Source organism: Nanorana parkeri, unplaced genomic scaffold, assembly GCF_000935625.1.
Source record: "Nanorana parkeri isolate BGI_ZX_2015 unplaced genomic scaffold, ASM93562v1 scaffold343, whole genome shotgun sequence".
In the NCBI taxonomy this organism is placed as follows: Eukaryota; Metazoa; Chordata; class Amphibia; order Anura; family Dicroglossidae; genus Nanorana; species Nanorana parkeri.
Genome location: NW_017306611.1, coordinates 1,155,263 through 1,171,353, shown reverse-complemented (window position 1 = coordinate 1,171,353; position 16,091 = coordinate 1,155,263). Strand labels below are relative to the sequence as shown.

General features: G+C 41.1%; 1 protein-coding gene across 1 annotated transcript in view; it reads left to right on the top strand.

The window, feature by feature from the left end:
• Positions 1-16,085, top strand: part of ZNRF3 (zinc and ring finger 3) — a 153,188-nt gene extending 137,103 nt beyond the window's left edge. The window contains exons 3-9 of the mRNA XM_018558491.1: positions 7,398-7,472; positions 8,331-8,462; positions 9,494-9,604; positions 10,930-11,097; positions 13,102-13,204; positions 13,813-15,411; positions 15,878-16,085. Of these exons, the coding sequence (XP_018413993.1) occupies positions 7,398-7,472; positions 8,331-8,462; positions 9,494-9,604; positions 10,930-11,097; positions 13,102-13,204; positions 13,813-15,411; positions 15,878-15,909 (2,220 nt within the window). The 3' untranslated portion in view covers positions 15,910-16,085. The remainder of the gene's footprint in view (positions 1-7,397; positions 7,473-8,330; positions 8,463-9,493; positions 9,605-10,929; positions 11,098-13,101; positions 13,205-13,812; positions 15,412-15,877) is intronic.
• Positions 16,086-16,091: the final 6 nt, after the last annotated feature.

The following is a 16,091-nucleotide window of genomic DNA, read 5'->3' as shown; positions in this document are numbered from 1 at the left end:
TTTTTAGCTTTAAGAACTATAGTATCAATTGGCCTGATTCACTAAAGGTTTACACTCTCCCCATTTTGGCAATTTTCAGGCAGCAGTGCAAATGTGATAAGTCTACACTTAAGAGGATTTTCCTCAGATTTAATTTTTAATTGACATAATTGATCAGGGCAGTTGGAGAGAGTGGAGACACAGACAGCAGTAAAACATGGCAGAGGTTCTAACTGCTTACCACTCTATCCAAAGATTAAAATAAGCTTTGTTTCTAGTTATACTTTAATCATAAGTGCATCTGCATCTATCTATCTATCTTTTTTTTTAAGTGAAGTCCACCATATGCAGATCTCTAAGCATCCCAAGGTCTTTTTCCATGGTGGACGTCTCTAATGTACCACCCCCCAAGTAGTAGTTTGTGCACACATTCTTCTATGTGCATAGCCTTACATTTTTCAACATTAAATCACATTTTCCATCTTGTAGCCCATGCCTCAATTTTGTTAAGGTCCTGCTGAAGTGCAGTTATTTCCTGTTCGGAAACTACTGCCCTACACAGTTTTGTATCTGCAGAAACAGAAATCAAACTTTTTAGTCCAGTCGTGGATGAATAAGATAAACCGAATCAGTCCTGGGACTGAACCCTGAGGCACCTCGCTCACAACATTTGCCAAGTAAGAAAATTACCCATTTATTACTACCCTCCAGATTTGTTCCTGCAGCCAGTTTTCCACCCATGTGCATACAATTTTCTCCAAACCTATAGCCCTCAGTTTATGAAGTAAACTTTGTAGGGTACTGTGCCAAATGCTTTAGCAAAGTCCAGATACACCACATCTACTGGTATACCTCTGTCCAAATGAATACTGACTTCCTAATAAAATGTTAATAGGTTGGTCTGGCAAGAACAATCCTTCGCAAAGCCATGTTGGTTACCACTTATGATACCAGTTTTATTTGCAAATGTCTGCATGTAGTCTCTTATCATGCCTTTTGAATATTTTACAAACTGAGAAATGAAAAAGGGCGCCTCCATAGTGTAAAACTGTAGTTTAATGATAAAACACGCAGCTAAAGCTATACTTACAAGACATCTGTAGACTAAAAGCATGTTCTGATGAAGGGGGCGTGACCACTGATTTCTGGATTGACAGTACTGCCTCTGTTGCTGCAACCCTCCCACTGTGAGCTGCAGTGTCTGGGAGAGGGAACATGTGAGACACAAATTAGGGCGGATTTAGCGCAGTCAGGGAAGATAAAATAAGCTTTTTGTCTACTATGAGCTTTGTGCATCACATGGCAACTGGATATGAGACTTGTTTAGACTATCATACAGGAGCCGTTAGTTGTGCTTGAAATTGTAATTCAATTCTATTTTTTATTTAGTTTTTGTAGGTAATGCAGGTACCCCTTCTTACCATTGTTCCTGACACTAGTCTACCGGTCTAATGAAGAAAGTCAGCAGCCACCCTCCAGGAACCCTCTCCTCCTCTATTTTTGCTTTACTTGGTATACTTTTCAACAATTGGGCATTTGATAATGTGTGCAGATAGGCCACTCTGCATAGGAAAATGTTCGCCTGCAAACTGTGGGCGGAGGAACATGCATGATTTCACATCTTATTGGGGGCTGTGGACTGTGTGTAAAGTCAATACAGTTGAGATCCAGCCCGCTGGCTGATTGACAGAGGCTGTGCCTGCCCCCTCCCCCATCTATTCCTCCACGCTGGAGGATTGGAGATGGGGAATCCCTGCAGGCACTGGTGACTGACGGTCACTACTCCCTGCAGGGAGAGGATCAGGAAGTGAGCGAAAACACACCACCGTCGCCGACTTCCCAATACTCTCCCTCCCAATAGAGCCGACCTGTGACACCTTCTTTGTCACAGGTCGGCTTGAATTATGGGGATGAATGAAATTTACTCACCCCATAATTCTCTTTTAAATATCCTGTTTTGAGTGATTTATAAAGTTTCATTGAGGGTGAATGTACCTGAGGTTGAATGTACCTGCAATATTTATATACAGTGTTTAGTTGGTTGGCCTGAGAAATAAAATAAAAAAAACACTTCTACCATTTCCATGAAGAAATTTAAAACTTGCACAAATGCAGAACTAGTTTGACACTGCAGGGATAAGTACTAAGATGGGCTAAACATGCTTTGACCTCCAGTAGGAAAAACCAAAAAGACACCATTTGAAATGTTCAAACTTGAGTATTCAAATTGAGTAGCTTAGTCTGCACCATTGGTCACAGCTGTTGATTTGCTGTTTAGTGAGGCCATAGTTTACCATGACAGTCAAGTTGTCAGTAGTAGTTTAGTGAGGCCATAGTTTACCATGACAGTCAAGTTGTCAGTAGTAGTTTAGTGAGGCCATAGTTTACCATGACAGTCACGTTGTCAGTAGTAGTTTAGTGAGGCCATAGTTTACCATGACAGTCAAGTTGTCAGTAGTAGTTTAGTGAGGCCATAGTTTACCATGACAGTCAAGTAGCTAGCATTCACAATAGTAGGTCAGCAGTGGTAGCCTTGTGCATGTCTGTGAGGCTACCAGTGGCTTCTATGTTTCCTTTTAGGTACCCATAGATCTGAGATCATTGTATCCTGATCTAATTTCGGCCACATGTTTCAAAGGTGGGTTATACAGTCAGTCACCAGGGATGTTTTTTGCAGATCAAAGTTCCTTTTGCAGATAATCTTGTACAGTCCTATTCAATGTCTCTATTTGCACACAGGTTGTGTCTCACACTACCCAGGTTTACACGGAATGCATATTGAATGCTGATTTTTCACAAGAACGCTTCACACCGTACAAGGACATCAATGTTTTTAGATTTACACCACATCTGAAAACCAACAAATTCCAGGATGAATGTAACTTCCCATAATTCATGGTGAATGTGCGACCCATCTTCTTTCTTCTTTTTTTTTTAATCCGCTGCTTTCCTTTTTTTTAATCAGCCATTACTTACTGACTCACCAATAGTAGACTTCTACTCCAGTCCGTATTAGACTACGTCTAGTATGATTCAGTCCCAAAACATTGCCAGGGTCAAAGTTTCCCCATGGTAGACTTCCACCCCTGGCCATACCCTCCTTCCCAGACTCACCCTGTACTTGTTTGTGCCTGTTATAACCTCATTCATAATTAAGAGGCAAAGCGTCTTGTGTGGAAACTGAGTTCAAAAGATTTTTTTTGTCTTTGCTCCACCTTTCTTCCCTGGGGCTCCCCTAAAGCCTCACAACATGGGCGGATTACTACAGAAGAACATCTTATTAACTGCTTCACAACCAGAAGACCCGGGTGGCAATTATCAATGTCCCAGCAGACAGTGTCTGTACACTGACATTTGATCTCATTTGTACTCCACCCTTTAGTAGAAGTTTTAATAAGTTCTTATCCAGTTGACTACTTGATCATAGATAAGTTTGAGCAGTCTCTCACAAAGGCAGCATGAGGGATGTGGAAGTATTGCAGGGGACATAGAGAAGAGCTTAGTTGACATAAGGCCAGTAATAACATAAAGTATAGAATGGCAGAAAGAGAGGTTGATAGCAGAGGGAGGGAGAGCCGAGGGAGAATAGGAGAACACAGTGAGAGATTGCACTCTGAGCTGTTTGTGACTTGGCCGCTTTGATCTCCTGCCAAGAGAACCTGCAAGGTCAGAGCCAGCAGCCCTAAAGTTCCGGATATGTGAGGCTTGTGGAATGCTGGAGTGCATGTATGAAGTGTGTGTAATGTATTTGATAGGTGCTCTCACCAGTAGCACTGCTCAACCAAGAGTAAGCCATTCCCTTTCACTGCACAATGTAATGTTTGAGACCACAACCTTCAAAGGCTTTTCAGAGAACACATTTCACGATTGATTATAACATGTACATTATTAAACTTCTTGCAACCGAAGGTACTATCATGTAGGATCATGTTAACCTTGAACTGAACTCCAGGCAAATGCACAGATAATATACATGTATGGAAGCCGTTCTAACTGCTGAAGGATTTGTATTTCTGTCCATCCAGTTGGGATATTTACACAGATCTGCCACACAGCACAGCCCTGACTGACGGGGTAGATGACCCAGTTTTTCTCTGCTGCATTTAAGCAACAAGTACAGGTCTTGTCCCCACCCCCCAGCCTGTGACTGGACAGTGAAGGGAGAAGCAACACACTCATGAGCTCTTCTTTCTCCTGCTGCTCTCAACTTCTATAAGCATGTCCCTTGTTGGCTAATAAGCAGTGAACCACAACTGATTGGTGCATGGTGCTGATCATGACAGGGTAGATGACCCAGGTTTTCTCTGTTGCTTTTAAGCAACACTTACAGGTCTTGTCCTCTCTCCCTAGCCTGTGATTGGACAGTGAAGGGAGAAGCAGCACTCTCTCTCTCTGCTCTCAACTTCTATTAGCATGTGCTGATTTGCTCCTAAGCAATGCACCACAACTGATTGGTGCATGGTGCCGCTCATCCTATTTCCAGTCTGAGCTCTGTTGTACAGGGGATTACACAATGCTGATATCAAGTCAAATTCAGGAATTTACATTGCTTCCATCTAAACACAAATGCATATAATAATGGATACAAATCTGCCTGGCGTTTAACTTTAAACACTGAACTTTGAAGTGTTGTAGACAAATTCCTGTGTTACGCCTGTGACCATTCAGGTAGTACATTCAGCAGGCAGTGTGGTGAATGATAGGGAATAGGAGGGAACAGCTGTTTGGGATTGTTTACCAGGGAAAGGTTTTTGTGTACAGTTTGTGTGTCCTGGGTTCTCAAGGCAACTCTGCAATTAGCAATTTCCGGTTTTCTGACTGAATCATATGATAACATGTTGGAGTTGTTCTATAGTAGTCATTATGTTTTGTAGCCAGTAGAAAGGAATAGAACTGCGGGATAAGGTTTCTTAATGAAGAGCTCCTGTTAGCACTCTTTACAGCTAAACAGACATTCAAAGTATAGTCAATACATGTTTTTTTCTTTTTTTGGGTAGAGTAGGGAATATTTAAAACCCCTGTCAGGTCTTTATTGCTGTCTATATTATTATTATTATTATTATTACATAGTATTTATATAGCGCCAACAGTTTGCTCAGCGCTTTACAATATAAGGAAGACATTACAGTTACAATACAATTCAAGACAAGATGGTAAGGAGGGCCCTGCCCCTGAGGGCTTACAATCTAAAAGAGATTATATCCCTGCTGGGTACATTACCCCTTCACTGTGTCCTGGGAACGGGACAAAAAGTGATGGCAAAGCTACAATGTTATGGTTGTCACCACAACAGGAAGGGAGGTAACTTGGACACCTGTTCCAGTAACACTTTGGGGAGATGTCCTCTTGCTTCCTGTTAAGAATATTTACTGCAGGTGAAGTTGGTACTCTACATTTCCTGTTACACAATCCGTTTGCAGTCTTTCAGAAACACCTATTTCTGTATGAAAATACTATGTTTGGGGTCTGCATTTGCAACAGTTACAGAGATGGAGAGGAATTAGAAAAAAAAATCCAGTATCCGTGTGTAGTTAGTTACCCCGCTGCTCTGTACATCACAGTCCTGAATGGGCTGCATATGTCTTTTTCAGTCACTAGAGGGCGATGTGCATATAGCAAGTAATTGGTTAACGTTGTCATGGGAAGACTTGCAAGAGAGATGCTAGGGGTGCCACAATTTTCATAGCTCCTTTCCACAGGGAACTGTTGTGAGATTCTCTACAAAGTAATTATTGTGGTGACTGGGAGTGTAAATGAGTGATGCACTAGTTTATAATACACCTGCTCAATGAGAGACACCTGAGCTCAATTAACCCCTCCCCCTAACAAGAGCACTGCAACCTGAGGGGAAAAAAAGAGTACAGATGTACTCTTTTCTATATCTGAGAGTTTTGACAACTCTCAACAGATGCAAACATTTATGTTCTGCAATTTGTTAGCACATCTTCACAGAATAGTAATGCAAATGTGTGTTCCATATTTCACTAAACGTGCAGTTCCTCTTTAAGACACAATCTATATGCCAGCATTGGTACCCCCAAACAACAACTTGGGGTGAATGGGATCAATCTATATACATACATTTAATAAATATACATCAACATTAAAAAAAACTGCAGTTTGGAGATAGCTGGTACATATTTACTAATGTTCAGGGTGCTGTGAAAAAAAAGCCTATTTCTCAGTTCAACATGTCGATTGTCCCATTGTTTAAGATGGCACAACTTTATTTCAGATGTTTAGAGACTGGATATAACTTCAGCAGCAGGTTTAGGGGAAATGGGAAAATAAGAGAATCAGCTTTTTGTGATCCTAATTATTCACCAATGAAGAGAATTTTAATGGGTTTTGCTTGTTACCTGAAGCTGCTGTTGTGGTAGAGACTGATGTGAAAATGCTAACAGCAGAAGAATAGATTGCATGAACTGTCAGAACACACTGACATTCAGAACATGATAGCAGTGCTCATTGGCAGGATTTTTTTCTTTTTTCTTTATGAATGTTTATTACAATTTGTACTTGCATGACCTCTAGTGGTGAGAAGGTAAAACAGCACCCAGTTGTCTTGTAGAGCAGCACTTCCCCACTTGTTTATGTTTAGTAAGCCATATTAAATCATCCTTTTTATTCTTTCACATTTTAAATTAAAAAAATTGGCTCCATGCACATTATTTATAAAATGCATACCTTCCAGTATCAAAACATTAGAAGGGACAGGGAAAGGGGGAAAAAAATCAGCATGTCTGTGTTTAAGTAAGGCTTGAAGGCAGCATGGGTATAGAGTATTTGGTTGGTTTTTACCTATACAATACTACTATATAAAATTATTACTCTGCTGTTCGTGGCAGTCACACAAGACAGACAAATGTACAAATTAATAAATTTTTTAAAAATAAATAAAAACATTTATCAAGACTATGTAACGGATAGCATAGAGTACAGGGGCTGGTCTATGTAACTTACTACACAGCATGTAGACTGCAGCAGTCCGGACTGTGCAATCTACAATATAGTGTAGAGAGTGCAGTGGTTAGGAAAAATGCCCCGACGTCGCCGAGAGGGAAAAAAATGCCTCAGTGTCAAAGGTAAATGGGGGGTGGGCTGTAATTGCTGGTGGTGTTGGGCAGAGGGAGAAAATAATGCTCTGGTGTGTGTGTGTGTGTGTGCGTGCGTGGGTGGGTGTGTGTGTGTGTTCAGTAGAAAGTAATGATTCCATGGCATCTGGTCAGTGGGAGAAAAATGTCTTGGCATTGGTGGTCAGGGAACAGTTCTGCAGGGTGTGCATGCGGGATGATGTTGGGTATTTATTGGGTATTGTGACACAAATAATGTTCCAGATGAATATGTTGACCAGATATATTTGCTTTATTCATGACATTTGTATTCTATAATCTTCTATCTATCTATCTGTGTTGCAGGCAAAGCGAGCCGTTCAGAGAGGTGCTACAGCTGTTATATTTGATGTCTCCGATAATCCTGACGCAGTGGAACAGGTATGTTGTATATATTTGGACAGACAATATTTTCTCCATTTTTTTTTAACGTTTGTTTTTGAGTAATGATCTTATTGTTGTCTGTAGATGCCTTGTCTGTGTGTTGGGTTTATTTCACGTGTCATATAAATGCTTTAAATAGACCCTTCCACCATGGGAATATTTTAGTCCTCAAATAAGAGGGAATATACTTGCACTATACATTCAGTTCTTAAAGTGACATTAAACCCTCAGATTTTTTAACATAAACCAAAACTGTAATGTGTGCCTTACTGTAATCCATGGTAGTTTCCCTTCTCTTTGCTGCTCTTCCTTTTAAATCCTCATGTCTTCTCATGCTGGGGGAGAACTTCCCTTTGCAGCTGAGTGCCTCTTCCTGTAGTGCTGGCTCAGGTTACAAACGTGCACACAGACACCGTATATCCATTTCAGAGACAAGGCAGTCTGCTGCAAAACAGAAGTTCTGCCCAGCATGAGAACAGATACAGATTTAAGAGGAAGAGCAGCAAAGAGAAGGGAAACAACCATGGATTACAGTAAGGCACACATTACAGTATTGTTCTATGTTTAAAAAAATCTGAGGGTTTAATGTCACTTTAAGTTGCACAGAGGTATTCCATTAGATACCATAGTCCACAGGATTCTTAGGCAACTTTCTGAATGATTGCCTAGTTCCAAGCACAGATTGCCAATTCTATTGACCACTTTCTGAACGATTTTACTGACCGTTCATTTTTTAATTTTTACTGACATGAGACAAAAGATTAAAATATGTTTCAAATGTGCTTTCTTATAGGGTGATGCATGTTTCAATTGCATGTCAGTTTCTCTTGATCATATAATGTTGTCATTTTGCAGCTGGACCAAGGCTTAGAGGACCCCTTGAAAAGGCCAGTTGTGTACATGAAAGGCATGGATGCTATTAAACTCATGAACATCGTCAACAAGCAAAAAGGTGCCAGAGCGAGGATTCAGCACCGGCCTCCTCGGGTGAGAGCTCTTACATAAATGTGTTTTAATAGCCAGTCCTCCCAAAACTAATATTATATGTTTGAGTAAAAGATTGAGGAATAATTGGTATAACCTTTTGGAGGCTCTGGTTTCTCATTTACTTCACTTTACATACAATTCAGTGGCACTGATAATATGGAATGACTGGGGGTAGGGCTCTTTGGTAGGGACCAGGTGGTCTGTCTTCCTTAAGGCCCCCCGCTTTTACTTGGCATCCCTACCAAAGCACCAGTAGAAATAGGCAGTATGATCTAGGCACTATTTCAGTCTAAAATAGGCACTATTACATTTTGCAGTTGTAGATGAAAACCTGCAGGTTGTTTTAGGGTCTGATTAGATATCAGCAGACCTATTATTCTGCTTTACTTGGTATAGCATTTAATAGTTCCTTCCACCTGGACTTCACAATAACCCCAGTACAATTTCTTAGCTCTCCAGAGTCACAGGGCCTGAGATATCCCCAAACAGGACTTTCCACCTCAACTTGCCCATGTGCACAGTTGACTCTTTATGACCTTTCATTTTTCCTTAGTAACAAGACTAAAGCTTAATTTCCAAAACTCACAATGTGGTTTCTTGAAAGGTTGATATTTCTTGTATTTCCTGCAGCTGCCACTTTGGGACTCTGCTTTGAGTCTTACCTACATCTGATGGACGGTTTATATATTGCATTTATTTAATGGCGATCTATAGCTGTTTGCCAGTCAGACACTTCTCCAGCCATACACAATAGACTACATAGAGTTGGATGTTGTGTCCCCAGATCTGATTTCCCCTGCACCTCCTGCTGATCATGTCTGGGTCTTAGAGCAATGGTAGAGAGAGAAATTTCCTCCAAAGTGCATGCATACTTTTCTATTGACCAACTTTTTAAATAATGATGCTTGGTTGTCTTTGGTTTCTAAGAGTGGTATTTGCAATGTTTGGTTGTTTTAAAGTAACAGAACATGACGTCACAGAACACTTCCCCCAAGTCTATTTTGCACTAATTTTCTCTTTGTTTTTTTCAGCAACCAACTGAATATTTCGACATGGGTATATTTCTGGCCTTTTTTGTTGTGGTGTCCCTGGTCTGCCTTATTCTTCTTATCAAGATCAAATTAAAGCAGAGAAGAAGTCAGGTATGAATTAAAACATATTTAAACCAAATATCAAAAATATATATTGCAGCTTATTAGTACTCTGATTAGATGCCTGCAATAATTTAGTATTACAGTATCTATGAAGCAGCAGCAATATTACCCTGCAGAACACCACTCATCATCTTCATAACGTGTGTGTGTAAGATGGGGGGGGGGGGGGGTTGTTCTGTAGTTCAGATATAGCTGGGAAAATGCTAATTGAGAAGTCAGCAGAGAGCACAGGAAGTTATCAGGATTTCTTGCAGGATCAACATGTATTTTTTGCACTTACTAAACTTACTGAACAGTCATAACAAAACACTTTCAAGGTTATAGTCAACAGACTAAAAAGAAGCAAATAATAGTTCTACAGTGGGGTTTACATACACTTTAAGGGCTTTATTTAATCTATTCTGTGTGAATAGATGGGAAAACAAATGTTCTTCGTATGTAATTTTGAATGTTTTACTGTAATACTGTACCACATCAATGGCCACTAGATAAAGCTGAGGAGCGTAGGGAATAGGCTCCTCCACACCATCTTCAACTTTTAAAGTAATACCAAGAACATTCATTTTTGCCTTTATTTGCACAAAACAAACATTCACCGAGCGAATAGCTCTGCAGATTGTTTATAAATGTTTGTTCTTTCCAGATACAATGAGAAAAGTGCGCTTTTGACTTTTTAGAGGTTTACCATATGTTTAAACTCTAGTAACTCAAAAACAAACTGAATGACCTATAAGAAGTGGGGCAGATTGATCCTTATTTGTACCTCAAATGTTTTGGGGTTTTTTCTCTTTTAATGAAGTAGCTTTTAATGAATCATGCTGCTGCTGCAAAAGTGGTCCCGAAGTGTCTGCTGTTCTTGGTAACTGCTACCTTTTAAAGCATTGCTAGGTACATTGCATGCTTAATGCCAGGTATCTCCTCTAGTTATGCTTTAATGCAGCGGCATGGAATAGCAGGATGTATATATTAATACAACCATTTACTAATGCACTTTCCATGAGAAAAGAAAAACTGCTTGGGGTCTACTGTAATCCTGATGAATTTTTGGAAGAGCCAGTAGAAAAATCAACTGTTTTAGATTACATTGTGGCTTTTATACAAGAATTCCAGTCTAAACTTTAAAAGTTTTAAAATAAGGAGCCTTTGAAACCAGTAAATAGAATCAGAGAAGCATATTGGTAATTTATATTTTAGATTAAACCACTCCATTCAATTGGCAATGCCATGTTATTAGATTATTTTCTTGTAGCCGGTGCTTGCAATATTGCTGTACAGTATTTCATTTGTGTGATGGTAATGCTCTTCTCTTTCAGAACTCACTGAACAGGATGGCTGTTCAGGCACTAGAGAAAATGGAGACCAGAAAATTCAAAGCAAAGGGCAAAGTGCCCCGAGAGGGGAGTTGCAGTGGCCTTGACACCCTTAGTAGCAGTTCCACCTCTGACTGTGCCATTTGCTTAGAAAAATACATAGATGGAGAGGTAAGACATAGAAGATCTTTTTTAAGAAAGTCCAGGTCAGCACCGTTTAAATAAAGTTGCAATACAGATGTTTATTCCTGACCTCCAAGACAATGGACTTCCCATCACTTTGTTGTAATGGAGCCTGAAAAGCATGGTGTTAACGGTTTTCCCTGGGGTACTACATTAGCAAGTGATCCCTTGTTGTAAAGAAATATGATTCAAATTGTGTTGGATGAATACACATTTTATACTTGACTAATAAAACTTAATAGATGAGCCCATTAATGTTATCCTTGCCTTGGGCCCACTAATGTCTTGAATGAGTCCTCATGCATATGTAATTTTTTTTTACAACCAGCGAGTAAACAAAATTATTACTTGGTCTAATAAGGCATGTCTAAAGCCATGTTTTATGTAGATACAGTGGGGAAGGATTAAAACTCCTTAAGATAAGAATATGCTATCAGCACACCTCCATCTTCTGAATTCAAATCTTAGTTACTGACGACGTTCATCGTGTCCTATAGAAAGTGCACTTATTGTATGACATGCTGAACGAACGTCAGTAAAGATGATTTGATTGCAGAAGATCGAGGTGTGGCACTTTTTGCATGATATGCTGAACAAACAAACATTAATAAAGATGATTTGATTGCAGAAGATCGAGGTGTGGCACTTTTTGCATGATATGCTGAACAAACAAACATTAATAAAGATGATTTGATTGCAGCAGATCAAGGTGTGGCACTTTATGTATGATATGCTGAACAAACAAACATTAATAAAGATGATTTGATTGCAGAAGATCGAGTTGTAGCACATTTTGCATGATATGCTGAACAAACAAACATTAATAAAAAGGTGATTTGATTGCAGAAAATCGAGGTGTGCTGGCAACATGTTCCTCTTTGATTGCTGTGGCACCATCTAGGGGGTGTCCACATTGGAAGATTTTGCCTCTATTACTCTTCCAGTGACAACTTTGTGAACAATGGACACTAGGACAACTGGAGATGGTGGATCTCCCCAGCAGGAACACAAACAGCAAAAATACAGCTACAGGGTATTTTCCCTGTATTTTCCTACATTCCCTATTTTATTAATGAAAAATTAGGAACAAAAATTTGGCTTTAGATACATATTAAAGCTGTCCTCTAGGCAGCTAGGTAAATATACAGATGAAATCCATATATTTAAACTCTTTTACCTGCCAGAGATATGTAAATCTGTGTAGTCTCCTTTTGTGGTCCATGCACACCAGCCAGCTACTTCAGCCAGGTCTTGACCTTTTGGCAAAATACACTGAAATTAAGTGGGCCTAGTCAAGGTCTCATCCCAGCTTTTGACTGGGCAATGAGGGAACATCAGCATGGAGATATGGTCATTCCTGTGCTCTCCACTCCTGTACACTTGTTCATTATCTTGACATCACTGTATCAGGCGGAGAATGCTATGCCTCCCTCTCCCAAGTCTAAATGAGAGGGATTCACCTACTAATACTATATAGAAAAAGATTTATACATTTAATTTACTATTAATGAAATTCTGTTTTTATCTTGCATCTGCCTTGGCTTCAGCTTTAGGCCTGGTTCACACCTGTACGTTTTGTAGCGCGTTCAACGCTCTACGAACACTCTACAAAACGCTCAAACATGAAAATCCCATTGTTTTCTATGGGTATGGTTCACACCTTGCCTTATTTCAGCCCGTCTGAACGCACTACAAAACGGCCTACGCCTGAAAAGGTACAGGAGCTTCTTTGCGGCGTTTTTGTTGCGCGTTTCCATTGGGATACAGCCAAGTAGCGACAAACGCGCATATTCGATACGCCTAGGTGTGAACAGAGCCTAAGGTTGGTAGCGTATAATTGGGCTGATATGGTTGGCCCAGTACATACTATAGCAGCAAGCGAATTGTAAGGCTCACTTTACCTATTCACTATTGTAAGTCAGAAACGAAACAATCCCTTGATTCATACTTCTTATCCTAATGTATGTTTGTGTTCTCCTATGTCTGATGCAGGAGCTGAGAGTCATTCCTTGCACACATCGGTTTCACAAGAGGTGCGTGGACCCCTGGCTTTTACAGAACCACACCTGTCCTCATTGTAGGCACAACATTATAGGTGAGTGGGATGCAGGACCAATTCACTGTAGAATGCTTCAATAGCAGCCCTTATATTTTAGTTCTCTTTTTGTGTATGGTCATACGTTGTCTAGGACCTAACATCCTGAATGAAGGAATTTTACTGCACCATGAGAGCAGAGCTTATTTTTCTTTTTTAGATTGAGACCTGCTCAGCTATGAAATGCGTCCATTTTTTTTTTCATCCTTCAGCCACCCTCCAATCGCCTGAAAATGTTGGGTAAAAACCCCCTCCCCCAAAAAAACGTTTTTGTGAAATTGTATAACATCATACTAAAATAGCATGTTAGTCATATTTGTTGTGCTTTGGGCTTCCCATTCCTCCCATACATTTTTTATGACTATATTTAATGACTCTCTTTTTGCAGTCTTTAAACAGACTTTTTCTTTTAGTTAAAGAAATGAGTGTGCAGAAAAATGCTTTTAATTAGCTTTAAACACTGGTGTTAACAATATACATACTTTCTATACAGTTATGTATCATGCTGTGTCATGTGTATATGGACCTGTAGAAGCCTCGGAATTTATCGTATGTGCTGCATTTCTACATGTGTTGTATCTAAATGTGTTCATGTTCTTTCTTTGTAGAACAAAAGAAAGGAGGTCATGGTGCCATATGTATGGAGAGTACAAGCATTAACAGCCGACATCAACAGCAGCAGAGAGTCATTCTACCAGTTCATTATCCAGGACGCGTGCAAAGGACTGGACCCATCGCTGCATATCCAACTCGCACCAGCATGGGCCCACATGGCAATCCCATCACGGTACTTACTGTGGAACGGCCAATGGAGCCTGAGCTATGCCCTGCCCGGACACCTGCTTTTCTGGCAGGATACAGACCTGTATCACTGGATCAGTCATCTACAGGACATCATTGTGACCTGGAGCACCCTCCATTTCCAGCCCCACAAACTAGTCATGGCTTCCGCCGTTCTAAATATAGTGGGAGAGGTTTTAACACTGCCACTTGTTATTCTCAATATGAGACCATGTATCAGCACTACTACTTCCAAGGTCTGAGCTACCCACACCACCAGGAAACCACAGGGGGTAGCCAGAACTCCAGAGGAGTAGAAAAGGGCCTGAATCATCCCTTTCAGACAGGTACTAACTTGTTATACCAGCCTGCACCTGCCGTGATGCACATGGCACCACATTCAGCTGGTGGGAGCTGCTACCTACACAGCCAGCATCAACATCGCTCTGTATGCAGTGGCTACTTAGCTGATGTTCCCTGCAGTGACAGTAGCTCCAATTCCAGTGCAGGCTCTGCTCAGGGGCATGCATCATCTAGTGACTCCATGCTTGACTGCACGGAGGCTAGCAACCAGGGAGTGTATGGTAGCTGCTCCACCTTTCGAAGCTCTCTTAGTAGTGACTTTGACCCTTATGTATACAGGAGTCGCAGCCCTGCAAGGACTGGAGGAGGGGAAGCTATAGGTTTTGGGGGGGAATCTGTGACAGGACTTGGAAGAGGTAGAGTGGATTGCAGACCTCATCAGACCTTTCCAAATTCTTCCTCACGGGACCGTCTGTCCAGCTGCAGCTTGGAGATGAATTACAGCAGCAATTCTTCACTGGAAAGGCGAGGGGCAGCCTTGGTTTCTGGGGTAATCCCAGATACCTCTTGCTCCATCTCACAAGGTGTAAGAGACTGGCGGGGGCCTGACCAGGGCTGCCCCTGCTGCTGTCAGAGGCCGGCTGGGGATCCCGGTCCAGAATGCACAACGTTGTTCTTGGGTCCAGAACCTCAGCAAGCAGCTGCCGCACCCTCCAGTGGAGGCTTGTACAGTGTTACCTCCAGCCTTTTACATCGGACAGAGCCAGGGACAGTACTTGGCCACTCTGCCCGGCCCTGCTGCCTCTATGAGGAGAATCACGGAAGCTGCTACACTGAGGACTATGCAGTCAGCATTCAGTACGCCCTGGCAGAGGCAGCAGCGGCTGCAGCTGCTGCTGCAGTAGCTGGATGTGAGCCTGGTCAACCTATCCCCATCATTCCCGAGGACCCTGGCTGTGAGGGTGGCCTGGACTGTGTTGGACATGTCTCCTGGGAAATGGAGGGTGATGATGAAGATGAAGAGGAGGTACTGTACTGCCAAGAAGGACCTTGCTGTGCATTAGTAGAGGAGACACGTGCTCTCTGTCGAAGCACAGGGGCAGAGGGACCTGGAAATGTCACAGGTGATTACAGAGTTTATTGGATTAATAACTATAATAACTTTAACTATATATTAAACTGTGATAGATGAGTTTTTACTGTATGTCTTGTGACCATAATAAGATTATTATTATACTGTTACAAACTCTGCCTTTTGACACCAAAGGAGCAATTTTACTCAAGTGTTCATCATAAGAGTTCCTTCTTAACTTGATCATGTTTGTTAAGATAAAGGTATGCGCTGATTTTACAGGATTAACCGAACTTGGATAGTTAACCGGTTTTTAGTTATACCTGACCACTCCTGTGCACCTTCACTATGTGCTTTACTGTGTGTATGTATGTAGGGGGCCGGGGGGAATTGGTTATATTATCGTCAAGTAAACTGACCCATACTGATGCTGCTAAATGTGTGAGATTTTTGTTAGGAATATTAATGAGTACGTGTATCACAAGCAGTTATGCACTATTTTGTCGTTATCTCAACAGGCCAAGACTGCCACCCAAAAGAGAAAGACTGACCATTATGGGTACCGACCTCTAGGACTAGAATGGAGCTTGTGGGATCTTTTATGAACTTTATTTATAGGAAGAAATAAATCACACTTATTATGGTTTTCCCAACAACCGCCACCAAACTCGCAAACTTCTGGAATTCACCATACCGTACAACCACTTTTACTTGCTTTATTCCTTGGACTCA